This window comes from Lontra canadensis, unplaced genomic scaffold (assembly GCF_010015895.1).
Source record: "Lontra canadensis isolate GAN:19392208 unplaced genomic scaffold, GSC_riverotter_1.0 scaffold49, whole genome shotgun sequence".
Lineage (NCBI taxonomy): Eukaryota > Metazoa > Chordata > Mammalia > Carnivora > Mustelidae > Lontra > Lontra canadensis.
The window spans coordinates 13800180-13815918 of NW_022631043.1; the positions used below are offsets into that span (position 1 = coordinate 13800180).

Genomic DNA, 15739 nt, shown 5'->3' on the forward strand with positions numbered 1-15739 from the left:
TGTGTGTCTTCCTCTCATCACAAGATGATCCAAGACATTCAGCACTGCTTTGTTGAACAGTAATTGTGAAGCATCATTCCTTGCTTTGAGACACAGAGTTAAAGGAAACACTCACTGCCTCCACAGAAAGCCCATTTAGTCTAGTAGGAAAGAGTAGGTTTCCTGGTGGAAAACCAATTCACAGTTAAAGCCTCACCTACCACAGGAAAAGTTTAGGCTGCTGTGGGAATTTGGGGAGGTTCCATTCTCTTGTTCCCAATTATATTGGTTGTTCATTGAGATGGTACTGATGGTGTCTTAGCCAAATTCACAGTCTATTTCCCATAATTGCAGTGAATTTCTTTTTTTTTTTTTTCTTTTTTCTTTTTTAATTTGGGAACTTAGAGTAGGTAACACACAGAGCCTTTGACTCTGCTGGATATCCTCTTGTTATAGATGTCTGACACTCCCTTAGCCACGTGATTTCCAGATACTGAGAGCTTCTCAGGTTAAATTTCTAATTGCTGGGAAGCCCTCTATAGGAAGAGTGGAGAATGACATGAGGTTGGGCAGGCCTGAGTCTCAGGTCTGTGGGAGGCTGAGGGAGATTACAGGGATGCTTCAAAGAGGTTCCCCAGTGGCTCTCACAGATTTCTGAGTTGTAATTGCTGGTAATTCAGTAATAACCAAGTATTTGTCTAAGTCAGTGATCTTTACATAAAGCCCTCAAGGACAGATTTGTCTGTCTTTGGCTAATGTGGAACAGTGATGGAAATATTCTGCACTGCCTGATGGTAGCCACTAGCCGCATGTAGTTATTGAGCATTTAAGATGTGACTTGTGGGAGTGAGAAAGTGAATTTTAACTTTTATTCGCTTTAATCAGGAGCCACATGTGACTGTGGCTGCTGCGCTGAGCAGTGTGATTCCAGAGAAATGGAGAAAGACCAACAGTCCAAAGGCCTCTCTAGAAAGAGAATGAGTACATCACCTCCCAGGCTGCTCAACCTCCAGAATCTTATTAATGGCCTGGAGTAAGCGAGCACGAAAGAGAAAACTTTGGTCATGGAGACTGAATGTGCTTTAAAGAAGAACAAGTTAGGTTAAACTGCCCGTATCTCTGCTTCCTTTCGAGGGACTCCTGGACATAGAGTATCTAGAATTAAGCAAGAAGTACATGGGCCAGACAAAAGGTTGGAAGAACATTATTGAGTGGCCCGAAGTAACCCACTATCTTCTTGGCCTTGCCCTATTCCAATTTTTGAATAATAATATTTTTCTATTAATAAAAGATTTCTTAGAGCACTTTCTGGACTTTATTTCCTTCATGTAAATAGAATAATAATCTAGTAACAATAGTGGTCAAAAGTAACACATCTGAGGTCATTTAACACTTTCAACTGTTACAGGCTCCATTTATCTAAATAAGATCTTTTCTTTGCTCTTAGAGAAGGCCGTTCTCTTTTTTTCTTAACTTTTCTCTGCTCTCAGCCACTGTGTCCTTTCTCCCTCACTTGCTAGCATCATAAAACAGTCTTCCCTCTGCTTCCTCCTCTCCCTCTTGCTAATCTTTTGGGGACAGCTTTCCTAGATAGAAAAGAAACTTACGAGCACAAAAAATTTACTTTTGACTTTATGATGCCAACAAATTGAACCTGTTGGAACAATCTGAACTCTGCCCCAGACCTGACCCAAAGATAGTTTCCTATCACTGGATAGGGGTTATAGACTTCTCCAGATATCATTTATGCTCATCACTACTTGGAAATGAAGTGCTTAATCTGCCATGCTGACATACAGCTGGCTTCCATTGTTATCCTACATGTTTTTATTCTGTACATTTATTTTATTTTAAAGATTTTATTTTTAAGTAATCTCTACACCCAATGTGGGGCTGAAATTTATAACCCCAAGATCAAGAGCCAGCCAGGCACCCCTATTTTGCACATTGAAAAGAATTATTCTGAGACAGGGTTGATAGGCTTCACCAGATTCCCAAAGAGGTCCAAGGTACCAGAACAAGTTTAGGAACCTTTGGATGAGGGGTTATCATTGTTAGAAGGGCCTTTTGGAAAATTTTATAGTTTATTTTATAACCCGGGTCATATGATCTGCAATTCTGGGTGATGTGGATAGGCGTATATCCACCAAATTTTAGAGTAACAGAGTGATACGGCGTCTTTTGGGACTCAAGAAAGTTCAGCTTAGGACAAATGAAGGAAGTAGGGCTTCTCATTAGCAGCTACTAAGCTTGGAGAACTTACTTCAAAAGATCATAAATAGAGCTTCAGAACAGCTTTAACATGTGAACAACTGACCAGTAATGTCACTCTGTAAAATATTAGACTTCAGAGATACTTGAGGTTGGTGTACAGGAGTCTATCCACATGATCCTTGTGCTCCATCAGGAATGACGCTGGTCTTAGCCATGGAGCCAGTCCAGGAAATCCTTAGATTTTCCTGTAGAACATTGTGATCCTTCCAGTAAAAAATTGTCATCTTCGCGTTTGCCTCCTCACTGTCACCTGGGAGCACTGTGTGCTCTACCTCTTCTTCCTTTTGCTCATTCCCAGGTGGGGCAGATGCAGATTCTGAGACAACAGATTGCCAATGAACTCAATTATTCTTGTCGGTTTGACTCCAAACATCTGGCAGCCGCTCTGGAGAATCTCAATAAGTAAGTGCCTGCATTCAAAACAGCCATCCAGGGGCCTGGATTGTTCATTATTGATTAGCACCCCAATTTCTTCAGTACTTACCCTTTTACACGCTTCGGGTAAGAAGGCTGTCTGAATTCAGAGCCTGCTGTCCCAGGGATAATCAAATCTGTCTTTATGAGCCTCTTTGCTCAATCTTGTCCCTTGGTCTTGCTCTATTATTGATGAATTCATTGATTCAGTCAACACCTAGTTATCACTTAATACACATCAGACATTGTGCTAAAAGACTTGCACAGATTAAGAAAGCAATTATTACCAAAATCCATATCTGGATTTCTGTAGGACTGAGTCACTGATCATCCGGAGGGCTGTTTGAAGCGTGCTAATTACCAGGATTGGCTATGGACACACGTCCCAAAGTACAGTCATATCCTCCACCTCTCCAGCAACAGGCTCTCATTCCCAATCTCTACTTTAAAATAAGTAATCGCTTCTTGCCAGTCAATAAGTCAGTGCTTTTGACAAAGCAGGTATTGAAAACAGTTGCATCAATTCATAAAAATTGGAACAGCAAAAGCATTCTATTTGGGTTAACTACAAAAGATAAAGTAATTCTAGATCACGTTTCCCACTGAACAACCAATCACGGGTATGGAAATTAAGAATTAGGAGGATCAAGCCCTCATTTTACAAATGAAACCAAGGCCTGGAAAGATCACGTCCTAGCCTGTGTTAACTGTTGTATGAATTGTGTTCATCTCTAATGTTTATCCCTGTTCTGTGTTGTGTTGTTTTTCTTCACACAGGGCTCTCCTGGCAGATATCGAAGCCCATTATCAGGACCCTTCACTCCCTTACCCCAAAGAAGACAACACGCTCTTATACGAGATCACAGCCTACCTGGAGGCAGCTGGCATCCACAACCCGTTGAATAAGGTCAATGACTCAAGTATGGAGTGGAGTGGTGGGAGATGGATGGTCCCCAAGGAGATTTGGCCTGGAGAGCAGAAATACTGATGACTTTGATGATAGGGTGTTACCCTGGACCCTATATGACCTTTCTAAAACTTGTAAAGTAGGAAATCTGTATGGTCCCCTGGGTTTTGGACAAAAGCTTGTGAACCTAATCAGCAGCTAACAATTTATGAGTGCTCACCTTGTGTGAAGGCCTGTTAGTCCCGACTATGGGTGATGTCCCATCATCTCAGCAGCCCCATGAAATGGGCCATCGTCGGGTGAGGAACTTGAGGCTCAGAGCCTGAGGACTTCCCCAGGGCTCCACACGGGCGAGCACTGGAGGCAGGCAGTCTGACCAGAGCCAAGCCTCCCAGGGAGCTGAGGGAGGTGGCTGGGTATGCCCGGACCATACTGTGCACCGAGCAAGCAAGGAGACTGCTCCGTGACATGTCCCATCTCACTCATCACCCTTTTCCCTCTCCCTTTGGGAATGACATGAAGAGGATCTGAGGGGAAAGTAACTGCTCATCTCCAGACAAAATTTCTTTCCCAGAAGGGCTCATTTTTATAGAGGGATTTATGTTCTCAGGGATCAGTGGTGTTACATCAGACTCTGCAGGCAGCAGATCAGTGGAACCATCCCGGTTTTCAATAGCTTGAAGAGTAAAATAAAAGAAAATGGAAGCTTTCCGTTTGAACATGGGTTCTGCGGTATTGTGCCTTGGGAAGAAGCCATCAATTTTTCTTACCTTTCTCTTTCCAGATATACATCACAACAAAGCGCTTACCCTACTTTCCAGTTGTCAACTTCCTATTTTTGATCGCACAGTTGCCAAAACTTCAGTACAACAAAAACCTAGGTACTGTATGGCATTCCTAACAAGAAGTTACTGTAACACAATAATGGATTAATACCTCACAAACCAGCTCTTTGTATGGAGAATGCTGTGTCACCAATGAGATCTTTCCTTAGTCAGAGGCATGCTGATAAAATGCACGACTTTGAGCCTGTGAAGTACAATATCCCTTCGTGAGGTGTAGACAGTGGATTTACCATTAACCAAATGTAGTCCACCCTTAACTTCCAAAGATTAATTAACCAACTTGTAAAAGGTGTGGGATCTTTGCTTCTCTCATTAATGTTTAGGCAGCTGATGGTGGTGTGAGAGAAACTTCCTTTGGTTACCATTCCATTCTCAGGGGTGCCGTGTGCCTCCTGCATAGCAGGAGCTGTGGTATGAAAAGTAACCGTACAGTGAAGGCAAGATTGACACTGGCACACCCCCAGTACTTTACAAGGTCTGTACCTGTGATGACATGTGAAACTCTTTGGTACAAACAAACTACCAAAGTCTTTCAGTATGTTTGTCCTGTGCAGGCACAGAGCCTCATTTTTTTTTTTTTTTTGCCATTAATCACTTTATTTTGACAATTTTTATAAACACTTTTCTAAGAGTTTCCCAGGTCCGTCTTCTGCCTCCAAACTTTGTATCACAGTTGAGCTTTGTCAAATCCACTATCAAGTTTAATTTACTTTAAAAGTATCATAGTGCTTTCCTGTAAATGTGCTATTTCTTAACCAGCAATTTCAAAATGAATTCCTTCCTTGAGCTATTTCCCCTTCCTATTCCATAAACTTTTTAAGGATAAAGATGTGGAATGGCTAGAAGGTTTTTATTCTCTCATTCAGAAATACTCCTTGATTCCAGACACAGCTCCCATAAGGACATGCCCCTGCCACAGAATGCAGAGCACGGTGGCCCCCGGTAATACTGCTGGTAGGACTGAGGGACGAACATAAGTCCGGATTCTGGCTCCACCAGCACTCACCTGTGTGACTTTGGCCAAGTTACTTAACCTCTCAGGCCAACTGGATTTTTAAAAATACCTAATACATTACAGGGCACCAGAACAAGCTCTGCCCTGATGCTAAGTCCTTTTCTGTATAGTGGTCAAAATCAACCTAAAGAACCACCCCAGGGTGGACTTAGGAGTTTCTCTCAAGAGTCGTGTTGTCCCGCTGTTGTCTCTGCATTAGAACTAAACAAGAATACGTGACCCTTTATAATGATGGACTGTCAGTGCATGAAGATAATCTTGTCTTCATCAAAGACTATTTGTTCACTGGTCTCATTCTTAGCTGCTCATAGGAAGCATTTCACTATTCCATCGAATTCCAGATCTTTAAACAAAACAAATAAACCCCTTCATGTCTTAGAGATGTTTCTATATCCGACAACAGTTCTCTTCATGAATTAGATTGTGTTAATCTGAGAGACAAAATAATGAAAAGTAGGAATAGGAAGAAACGTCACGGTGTTTGGAGACCCAGAAAACACATATGTAACCTTGCTGTGTGTCGCTCTCAAGACTGATCTAAGAAATGCCTGCCTGCCTTGGTCTGTCTTCAAGGCACAATCTCCGTGGGCCACATTCAGACTGGAAGGAAGCTGTTGTAAGCATCGCTGCTGCTCTCCACCTGGAAAGGGTTATTTCTCCATGTTCTGATTACCATCATTATCTGGTACACTGGGCATTGAGTAAATTCAGAGTTGCCAAGACCCAGGTTAGGAAAATCAGGAAAACTTGTTTGGGCATATATGGTTTAAGTAAGGGATGGCCCAGTCTTCACAAGAATCCAGATGCAGGATCTGAAAGCCTGTCTGGCCTAACGCCTTCTCCAAAGTGTTGTACATTTTACATCCCAGAAGCATTTGGCAATGTTAGTCTTTTCAATTTTAACTGTTCTGATGCGGGTATGTGGTATCTCATAGTTTTCATTTACCTTCCCCTAATGATTCATGATACTGAGCACTTTTTCATGTGCTTTGTGGACATTCTTTCTATATTTCTTTAAGTGTCTGTTCAAGTCTTTTTCCTGTTTTTAAATTAGGTTAATAGCTTTTTTTTTTTTAAAGATTTTATTTATTCATTCGACAGAGAGAGATCACAAGTAGACGGAGAGGCAGGCAGAGAGAGAGAGAGAGAGGGAAGCAGGCTCCCTGCTGAGCAGAGAGCCCGATGCGGGACCCGATCCCAGGAACCTGAGATCATGACCTGAGCCGAAGGCAGCGGCCCAACCCACTGAGCCACCCAGGCGCCCAGCTTTTTTTTTTTTAATCACTGAGTTGTAAGAGTTATTTATATGTCATGGATACAAATTCTTTATTAGGTACTGAGTTTTTCTCACAGACTCTGGTTTACCTGTTCATTTTCTTGCTGGTGACTTTAATGAGCAGAAATGTTCAATACTAATAATATCTGATTTATCCAGTTTTCCTTTATAATTGTCCTTTCTGTATCCTAAGAAATCTTTGACTAACCCTAAGGTCATGAAGATAGTCTATGTTTTGTTTTGTTTTTTCCTAGAAGCTTTGTGGTCTTAGCTCTTACAATGAGGTCTGTGGTCCATTTAAAATTACTTTCTATGTACAGTGTGAGGATATCTAGTTTCAGCACCGTTTATTGAAAAGATTTCTCATTCTCCATTAAATCGTTGGGATATCTCTGGAAATTCAATTGTTCATATAAGGGTGGGACTATTTCTGGATTTTCCCTTCTGTTCCATTGATCTCTTTATCCTCATGCCAATACTGCCTTGATTACTATAACTTTATAATAAGTCTTGAAATCAGGTGATAGAAGTCTTCTAACTTTGTTCTTTTTCAAATTTGTGTTTCCCCTCAAAGAGCTTAGACTCTTTGAGTCTAAGCTAGACCCTTGTAGCCATCTGGGCAGAAGGCCAAGGTCTCCAGATTGGGGAAGAAATTCTTAGTGCAAAAACCAGTTTTGGTGCTCACTCACTCCCACATTTCCTTCTTTCTAGTGTCTAGGCTCCTGCAGATAGATCTTTTATTGTATAACGTTCGACATAGTGTTTAAAGATACTTCTTAGTTATGTTATCCAAGATTTAAACTGCTTTCATTTAAGAGGGTGGTTTAGCACATCTAACACTACTATGCTGCCACTAACAGAAGATGCTTATAGGTAACATTCACCTTCTCATTTACCTTCATTTATAACTTTCAACTTTCCTACAATGGCACATATTACCCAAAAGAGACAGTGATGGTAATTATAAAAATCAGTCACTATCACCATTGTTATTATGTTGCATCAGACCACCAGAAGCCCCCACTGACCCCAGGCCCAATTCAAATGAGTCCAGAGTTGTCATTCCCTCCAGATAGTCATCTGCTGGCAGTGGTGCGGTCCCCAAACACTTTGATGATCACAGACATGGCCACTGAATGAACATCACCAAAGGCAAGCACTCTGCTTAATGGTCTAATTCCTCATTTGTCGCTCCTTGCAGGAATGGTCTGCCGGAAGCCTGCTGACCCCGTGGACTGGCCGCCCCTTGTCCTGGGATTGCTCACCCTGCTAAAGCAGTTTCACTCCCGGTACACTGAACAGTTCCTGGCGCTGATCGGCCAGTTTATCCGCTCCACAGTGGAGCAGTGCACAAGGTACCGAACAAATTAATGTTACAGAGGGGGCCGGGGACCTTGCATTCCAAATTCCTCTCATTACCTCCCTAGTGCAGATGGGAATTCACAGCTTACCCTGCTGTGCGAAGCAAGTCAGGGCACACCTTGTTGGCAGGAACCAAAGGTGCACCCATCCTTTGTCACCCTGCTGGGGAAGCCCCCTCAGTGCACTCCACAGTGATTTGGCAAGAATGAGCAAGTCATGACCAGGATTAGCGACCCCCATGGGAAAGAGAGTGCAGGCCTGTTCCTTTGCTGTCCTGGGCACTGTGCTAAGAGCTCAGGGAGCCCAAGCTGTCCAGCTGGGGCACTGGCTTGGGATGGCCTCATACCTTTCAGTGGGAGTCAGCGAGCACATCCATGTCAGAGCCTGGGCACAGCCAAGGGTGGCGGTGTAGGAGGGAACAGAAATCACATATAAGTTCCTATTGGATACAAGTTTCACAAACCTTTTTTCTCCCATCCTACCTACCCCACCAAAATGTGGCTTTTCTGAGATAGGAAAAAAAGTTATTTGCATGAGATGCTGGTCCTGAGCCTCCTCAGTTAACCCTAAAGGCAGGCAGGCACCTAAATAAATTCCTCGGGCATGTTGCATATCCAAAGTCAGGAAGACTACCACTTGGTCACATTGGTCAGTTTAACTTAAAAACTAATGGGACCTCACAAAGCAGTCCTCATCAGACATGATTTCAGAGGCCATTTAGTTAACCTTCCACCCAGGGCGTGAATCAGTGCCCAGACATCCCTAGCAGGAGTCCTCCAGCCTCTGCTGGAATCCGGCCACTGGTGAGGCACCATCGCCTCTCAAGGCAACGCTGGATGCGTGTGGCTGTGTGCCTGGCCCCAGAAAGTCACTGATTGTGACGTGTGGAGAATTTCATCCTGTCTCTGAATTGTCACTCGTTGTGCCTTCCTCTACGCTCTGAAATTAGAATAAATGCAGTCTCCTTCCCTGGCTTCACCCCACATTGTGGACATCAGGCTGCTGCCTTAGGTCTTCTTTTCCTTTAGATAAGCTGCTTCTACCCATTCCTATTCCTATTCACCACGCTGTGACTGCTCACCGTGTCTGTGACCTCTTCTGGGGGTTCCAGTTGGCTATTGACCCTCTTCTCTACATTTTCTGTGGCTTCCAAGCCTGTACTGAGATTCCAAAATCAGCCAACCCCTTGAGAGGACTGCCTGGGCCCCCAGTGGAGTGCAGGGCAGCTAAAATTGTAGTACCAGGTTCTTGACATCTGTTGGATACACCTGGCTCATAGTGACCTTGCATTCTTTTTAAATCCTGACATCTTTTCCCCAAGAGCCTCAGTCAGTAGAGTTCTTCCCCATCTTAGTTAATGGACTGAACAACAAACACACGCTGGATGTTTTCCTAGGACAGATGGTGAGACTTGCTTCAAACAGCACACTTTTTAATAACTGAAACACAGAAAGTAGTTTGGAAGGGTAGGAAAGTCTCAGAGATGAGATTGTAGTGATCACAAAATGAGGTCGGTTGCAAAGGAACACAGGAGGCACCTAGAAACCTAATGCTGGGTCTGGGCTCCAGACCATGGAGAGGGAGCCAAGGACCAAGTTCAAGTCGGTACAGGGGGATTGGGAAGAAACCTCCACACCTGCCATCCCAGCTCATAGCTCCCCATCTGTCGAGAATTGGCAAGTCCTTCATCCTGGTTGTTCCTCACTGATGACTACAAGGTGTGACTGTGGCGCAGCCTGTTTCTGGGGACCCTGAGAGAGGTCCTCAGGAGGAAGGTGTTGCTGCGGCTCTGGGTTTCTGATCTGGCTAAGGGAAGTGACATAAGGAACCTGGGATGCACGGAGGCCCTTTCCCTTCCCTCACCGTGAGCAGAGCAAGTATAGACACGGCCCTGGGCACACACTGAGAGGTCCAGAGCTGTGGCAACTTTTCCAGGTGTAATCACTCTTCAGCCTTCTTTTCAAGAGCAAAAAATCATCAGGGAAATAGGTAATCCAGTTTCATGAAATCCTATGTTAATCAGAAGATGCCAGTCTGTACCTAAACTGGAAATAATTTTAAGACCTAAAGTTCCTTTTGATGTGCAGAAAGAATGTGAGCTTCACAAGACTGTCATAGCCTTTGCTGCATTCCCTGCCCCAGAACAGTGCTTGGCAACACAGTGGTTGTATGAATGAACAAGGAGGATCCCACAGAGAAAGTTACTAGATGTTGTATGTATTTGACACCTTCCAGTACAGAGTAGCTGCTGCTACAGTCACAGATGCTGGAAACAGATAAAGACAGGACCCAGGCCCTCAAGGAAGCCTGCACACAAACAGCTGAAAAATGTTAGGAGTCTTGGGGGCAGATACTAAGTATGATGAAAGCCTAAGCGCCCAGAGGAGTCAAGGAGGAGGGAGGACTTCCAAAGAGGGCAGAACCCAGGCTGGAACTGGAAGAGGGCCTAGAAGTTTACTTTCAAGTACACGGACAGAGCAAACTGGAGCCGCAGAGACCCGTGGGGTGGGAAGGTGTGGCCTGTTCAGGGACCTGCCGGCGGATGAAGATGAATCGTGGAGGGCTGAGAGGGTGAGGGGGAGGAGGCTGGACAGCCCTCGGGCACCATGTTTGGAGGCCCACGGGAACCAGTCAGCGCAGACCTTATCCTCTAGGTCGTGTTCTGGAGATCAAGAGGGGGTTCCAGAGACTGGCTTCCCCTTTGACTTGACTAATCTGTCGTTGGAATTTAGAGGCTACAGTAACAAGGTTTAAGTCCTCGTCTGCCATTTTGGGAGCTGGCGTTCGTGCTTCTGGTATGTTCTGTTGAAAGGCCCAACGGAGACTTGAAGGGAAAACCCCAGTCGGACAGGCGTGGCTCTTCTCTTAATTACTAACTTCTGGGGCGCCTGGGTGGCTCAGTGGTTAAAGCCTCTGCCTTCGGCTCAGGTCATGATCTCAGGGTCCTGGGATCGAGTCTCGCATCGGGCTCTCCGCTCAGCGGGGAGCCTGCCTCCTCCTGTCTCTCTATGCCTGCCTCTCTGCCTACTTGTGATCTGTCAAAAAAAAAAAAAAAAAAAAAAAAAATCTTTAAAAAAAAAAAGGAAAAGAAATTCTTTAAAAAAAAAATTACTAACTCATGTTTGCCCCTGGCCCTGAGGCACTGTAACTGCACAGGTTTTACACAGGAGAACCCTCCTCTCATTAGCAAGGGCGTTAGTGTTGAGAAAGCGGGTGAAGGAGCGAGCGGACTTACCCGCCCTGTGCGAGGCCGTGAACTGATCCAGAGTGTTCTCTGTTGCAGCCAGAAGATCCCTGAAATGCCTGCGGACGTCGTGGGCGCCCTTCTGTTCCTGGAGGATTACGTCCGGTACACAAAGCTGCCTAGGCGGGTAAGCACCGCATCATGACACTAAAGCCCTTGGCTGTGGAAAGATGGCGTTACGGTGGCCCCGGACTCAGCGGGAGGGCGCCCCACTAGCCCGTGTTGGGGGGCTGCCCCGTGCCCCTGCTCTGACCCAAGGCTGTGAGGGCGCTTCTTTGACCGCGCAGCGGGAGACGCCAGCGCGCCTCTCACAGCACTTACCCGCTCCTCTCGCTCTACCACGCCCTTGTCTTGTCAGCGCCGCACCCGGTTCCAGTCCTGCTTCCGGTTCCGGTTCTGGTTCCGGTTCCGGAGCCGCTCGGGTGGGCAGTGCCGGAGGGAAGTCCTTGAGGGGCCCGGGCAGGGAAATAGTTCTGTGGTTGGTTGGTTCCTGTCCCCGAACACCTGGGTCCCACATCAAGTTTGGTTACGATCACACCGCAACTGAAATATTTGGCCGTAGTTTCCAAAAATGGCTTTGTTTTACCCTCTAAGATATTCTTTCCTTTTCCTGTCTCACTAGTAATTCCACTTTGATAAGTTTTCGCTCAAAGGGCAGAGCTTGATACTAAAAATAAGATTTTGGGTAGATTATGAAAAGCCACTCTTATTTTTTAAAAATTAGTGGGTTAGGGATCAAAGACCCCCCCCCTTTTTTTTAAATAACAAAAGCGAAAGACGACTTTTTAAAAATTAACTAGCAACAGCATTCTCAGTAGTGAAGCTAACACCATTCCCATTAAAGTCCGCGCTATAAGAGTAATATGGCCATATTGACTCTGGCTGCTACTTTTGTCGTTCACCTCAAGGCAATAAAACAACAAGTGAGTTTTGTTTTGTTTTAAGATTTGTTTATTTATTTATTAGAAAAGAGAGAGAGAGAGCGCGCACTGGCAAACAGAGTGGTAGGCAGAGGCAGAGGGAGAAACAGGCTCACTGCCGAGCAAGGAGGCGGATGTGGGACTCGATCCAACGACGCTGGGATCATGACCTGAGCGGAAGGCAGCCGCTTAAGCAACTGAGCCACCCAGGCGTCCCAAGAAGTGAGCATTTTAAAATGCGTAAAGAAAGAAAGACAAATTTGTATTACTTATTGAGGATGTAATTGTCTTCCTTGAATCCCCACTAGAATCATGCGGAAAACTATTAAAATAATAAGCTTACAAAACTGATTAGATATATATATATTAGATATATATTAGATATATATAATGTACAAGGTAGATACACTAATAACCAAATCAAAAATAGGATGTGAAAAATATTCCACGTGCAGAATTAACAAATAGTCCGGAGTTATAACCTCTATAAGAAGGGCAGTTTAGAAAAAAATAACAGTTTAGAAAAAACTATAAAAATTCTAAGTCCATCTCTGAATGAGGAAACTCAAATAGTAGTTCTTATTAGATTCTAGGTTTATTGTGGCTCCAACCAAAATTCCAGATAATTTTTTTACCTTGGGGTGGGGGGTGGGAAAATTTTTTTAAATTTTATAGACCTCGGGACAAAAGTAGAATTTTTTAAAAAGAAAATATTAGAACATACCAAGTATGTAAAAATACTGTAGAACTACAAAAATCAATAGTGTGGTACTGGTATGAAACCCAATAGATGGATTGGTAGATCAGAATATGTAGTCTATAAACAAATCCAAGTGCATACAGTTGTACCTGAGGAAAAGTATCCTCTCTAATAAGGGGAGAAAGGAAATATTTTAGTCAACATTGCTGGCACAGTTAGTTCATTATGTGGTTAAAAATTAGCCACTTAGTCTATTCCCATCTTTCGTGTATCAAAGTAAATTATAGATCATGTGGAAAATGGAACCAATAAATTCAGAAATCTTATACAAATATGTATGCGCTCTCAGAAATTTCTAGATAAACAACAGAGGAAACCATAAAGAAAATTTAGAGATCTGATCTCTTATGAATGCCGAATGTAATGACACAATTCTGTCAGATGTCTCTTAATTTAAAAAAAAATGGGGGAAAATATGAACAAAGGACTGGTTTTCTTGATTTATAACATGTTCTTCTAGATGAATAAGAAAGAGATAACCAATCCAATAGAAAACAAAAACAGAAATGGGCAAGGGATAGTAGCAGGCAGTTTTCAGGAAAAGAAATACAAATAGTATTTGTAAAAATGTTCGACCTTAATTCAAGAGTCACAAATCAAAATAACAGTAAAATTACTGTTTCCACCAACCCAGTTTTTTACTCCAGTTGATAAAAAGTTAAATGCTGGGCTCCCACTGCATGGAAGGCTTTGGAGATATAGGACTTCTCAGTACTGTCAGTGGCAGTGTAAATTGTTTATCCTATAGGAGGGCAGTTTGGCTTTACTTTAAAAAAACAAACAAACAAACAACTTGTCATATACTCACCTGGTCCCTGCAGTTCAACTGCCTGGAATTTATCTGCTGTATATGTGCAAAAGTTCACAAAGATATGTGTGCAAGGATGTTCATTAAGATGTAGCAGAGGTGAAGGACACAAGATTATGTGATCCTAATTTTGAATGTGTTTGTGCCCGTGCACACACATGTATGTGTAAATTAGAGGGATTCATTATAGAACAATTATCAGGTTTAGTTTTGTCTAAGGGGTTGAGAGATGATTTTTTACATTCCTCTGCTATTTGCTAAATTTCCTCTAAGCAGCAGGTGATGCCTTTATAATCAGAAAAAACAAAGACTGCTTTTAAAAAATACCCATTTCTAGTAGTTGGAAGTCACCTGGCTCTACCGTCTACCCATTCACCCTCCTCCACCCCTCTCAGGGGTTCCCCTAAGAACAGTCCAGGAATGCATGCTTTTCAGGCCCTTCCTCGTCTTCCCTCTCTGGCCTGTCACGTGCGACATGCTGTTCTCCGGGTGGGTCATCAGTGAATTGTAAGGTGACCCGAGATGACCTCTTCGGACTCCCCAGAGGCCTGTGCATTCCTAGTAGATCCAAGTGCCTCTGAACCGAGGAGGAGGCAGGGAGCCTTGTACAGCATTCCCTCGGACAGCAGTGCCAAGAAGTTAGACCCCAGGGTGAGGAAGAGTGGAAACAGAAGCCAGCAATTTCGAGGAGCAGTCCACCTCTGTGAATCCAGCGCTCCCCTGATTCCCCTTGCTCCAAAGCATGTTTTCATTTAACTTTCATGTGGAAAATTCTGAACTTCTGAATTAGAACACTGTGAGTAATTTAACGTTTCTGTTTCATGGTTTCAGGTTGCTGAAGCTCACGTGCCTAATTTCATTTTTGATGAATTCAGAACAGTACTGTAGACTTTTTTGGCATCTGCTTCTTCAGTGAAAGGGTTGTCCTTCAATCTTCCCATTACTAAAAGGAATTTAGAAGCGAAGAAACTCAGCCACTCATAGAACTGCCTTTTCCCCCTTAATTGTGGGAAACATCAGATATTCTAAGTAAGATGAATCTCATGGCGCTAGTTAATATAAATATTGCTCAAATCATGGTATTATATGCAATTTGTATCATGGAGAAGCAGAACACGGTTTGGTACTGCCTCTTATAAATGCTGAATGTCATTGTTACAAATAAATCCATTTAGTTTTATGTTCTAAAGAACTATTTGTTCAACTCTGGATTTTCAGTAAGATAGTATTGCCAGTACCCGAAGTTCTCATTCTGCCTGTGATTACAAAGCTCTATATTCATCCTGTTAAAAAAAAAAAAAAATCTTTTCCAGAAGGTAAGAGGTATGTTGGGTAGGTCCCTTGGATACACCCACAACAGGCTGGCAGGCGGGTGGTGAGAGCTGGACCAGTAGCAAACACAGAGACCATGAAATCAGTGGACCACATACCATGGAAATTTCTTGGTGTCTGAGGCTCACTGTCCTCTTCCAATCAGAGACCCTGGGGGGGTTCTCAGTATTCCTTCTGTAGGTCTCCCAACTTCAGCTGCTCCTTCCTTCCTCCCCTGCCTTCCTCAGCAACCTAAGCCCCAGCCCAGTGATCCAGCCTACTGGAGGCTGAGCACAGCATTTTATAAGTGAATTGTTGCCCTGCACGTACGGAGTTTGGAATTGTCGTGCACTGGGACGCTGGTACGGTACATGAGAACTTAGCCAGTCAGTCCATGGCCATCCTACAGCCACATCTCAAAAATACCTTGCTGTATTCCATTTGTAATCAGTAACTGCATGAAGTGAGATATTTGGTTCTATGTGAAAATGGCCCCCAAAGAAAGCCAGCTGCTAAAAAGGCCTGATCTGACAAAGTGAGATTTTAACTAGAAAAGTATGGGATAAACCAAAGGGGACTTTCACAGAACCGAGTGAATGGGTCCACCGTATGCTGCTAAAATGA

General features: G+C 43.7%; 1 protein-coding gene across 2 annotated transcripts in view; it reads left to right on the forward strand.

Annotated features, from left to right (window-relative positions):
• WASHC5 (WASH complex subunit 5) overlaps positions 1-15041 on the forward strand; it is a 58918-nt gene extending 43877 nt beyond the window's left edge. For both annotated transcript variants that reach the window (XM_032873546.1, XM_032873547.1), the window contains exons 24-29: positions 2552-2655; positions 3445-3574; positions 4359-4455; positions 7912-8065; positions 11356-11443; positions 14636-15041. In XM_032873546.1, coding sequence (XP_032729437.1) covers positions 2552-2655; positions 3445-3574; positions 4359-4455; positions 7912-8065; positions 11356-11443; positions 14636-14692 — 630 coding nt within the window. In that variant the 3' untranslated portion in view covers positions 14693-15041. The remainder of the gene's footprint in view (positions 1-2551; positions 2656-3444; positions 3575-4358; positions 4456-7911; positions 8066-11355; positions 11444-14635) is intronic.
• Positions 15042-15739: the final 698 nt, after the last annotated feature.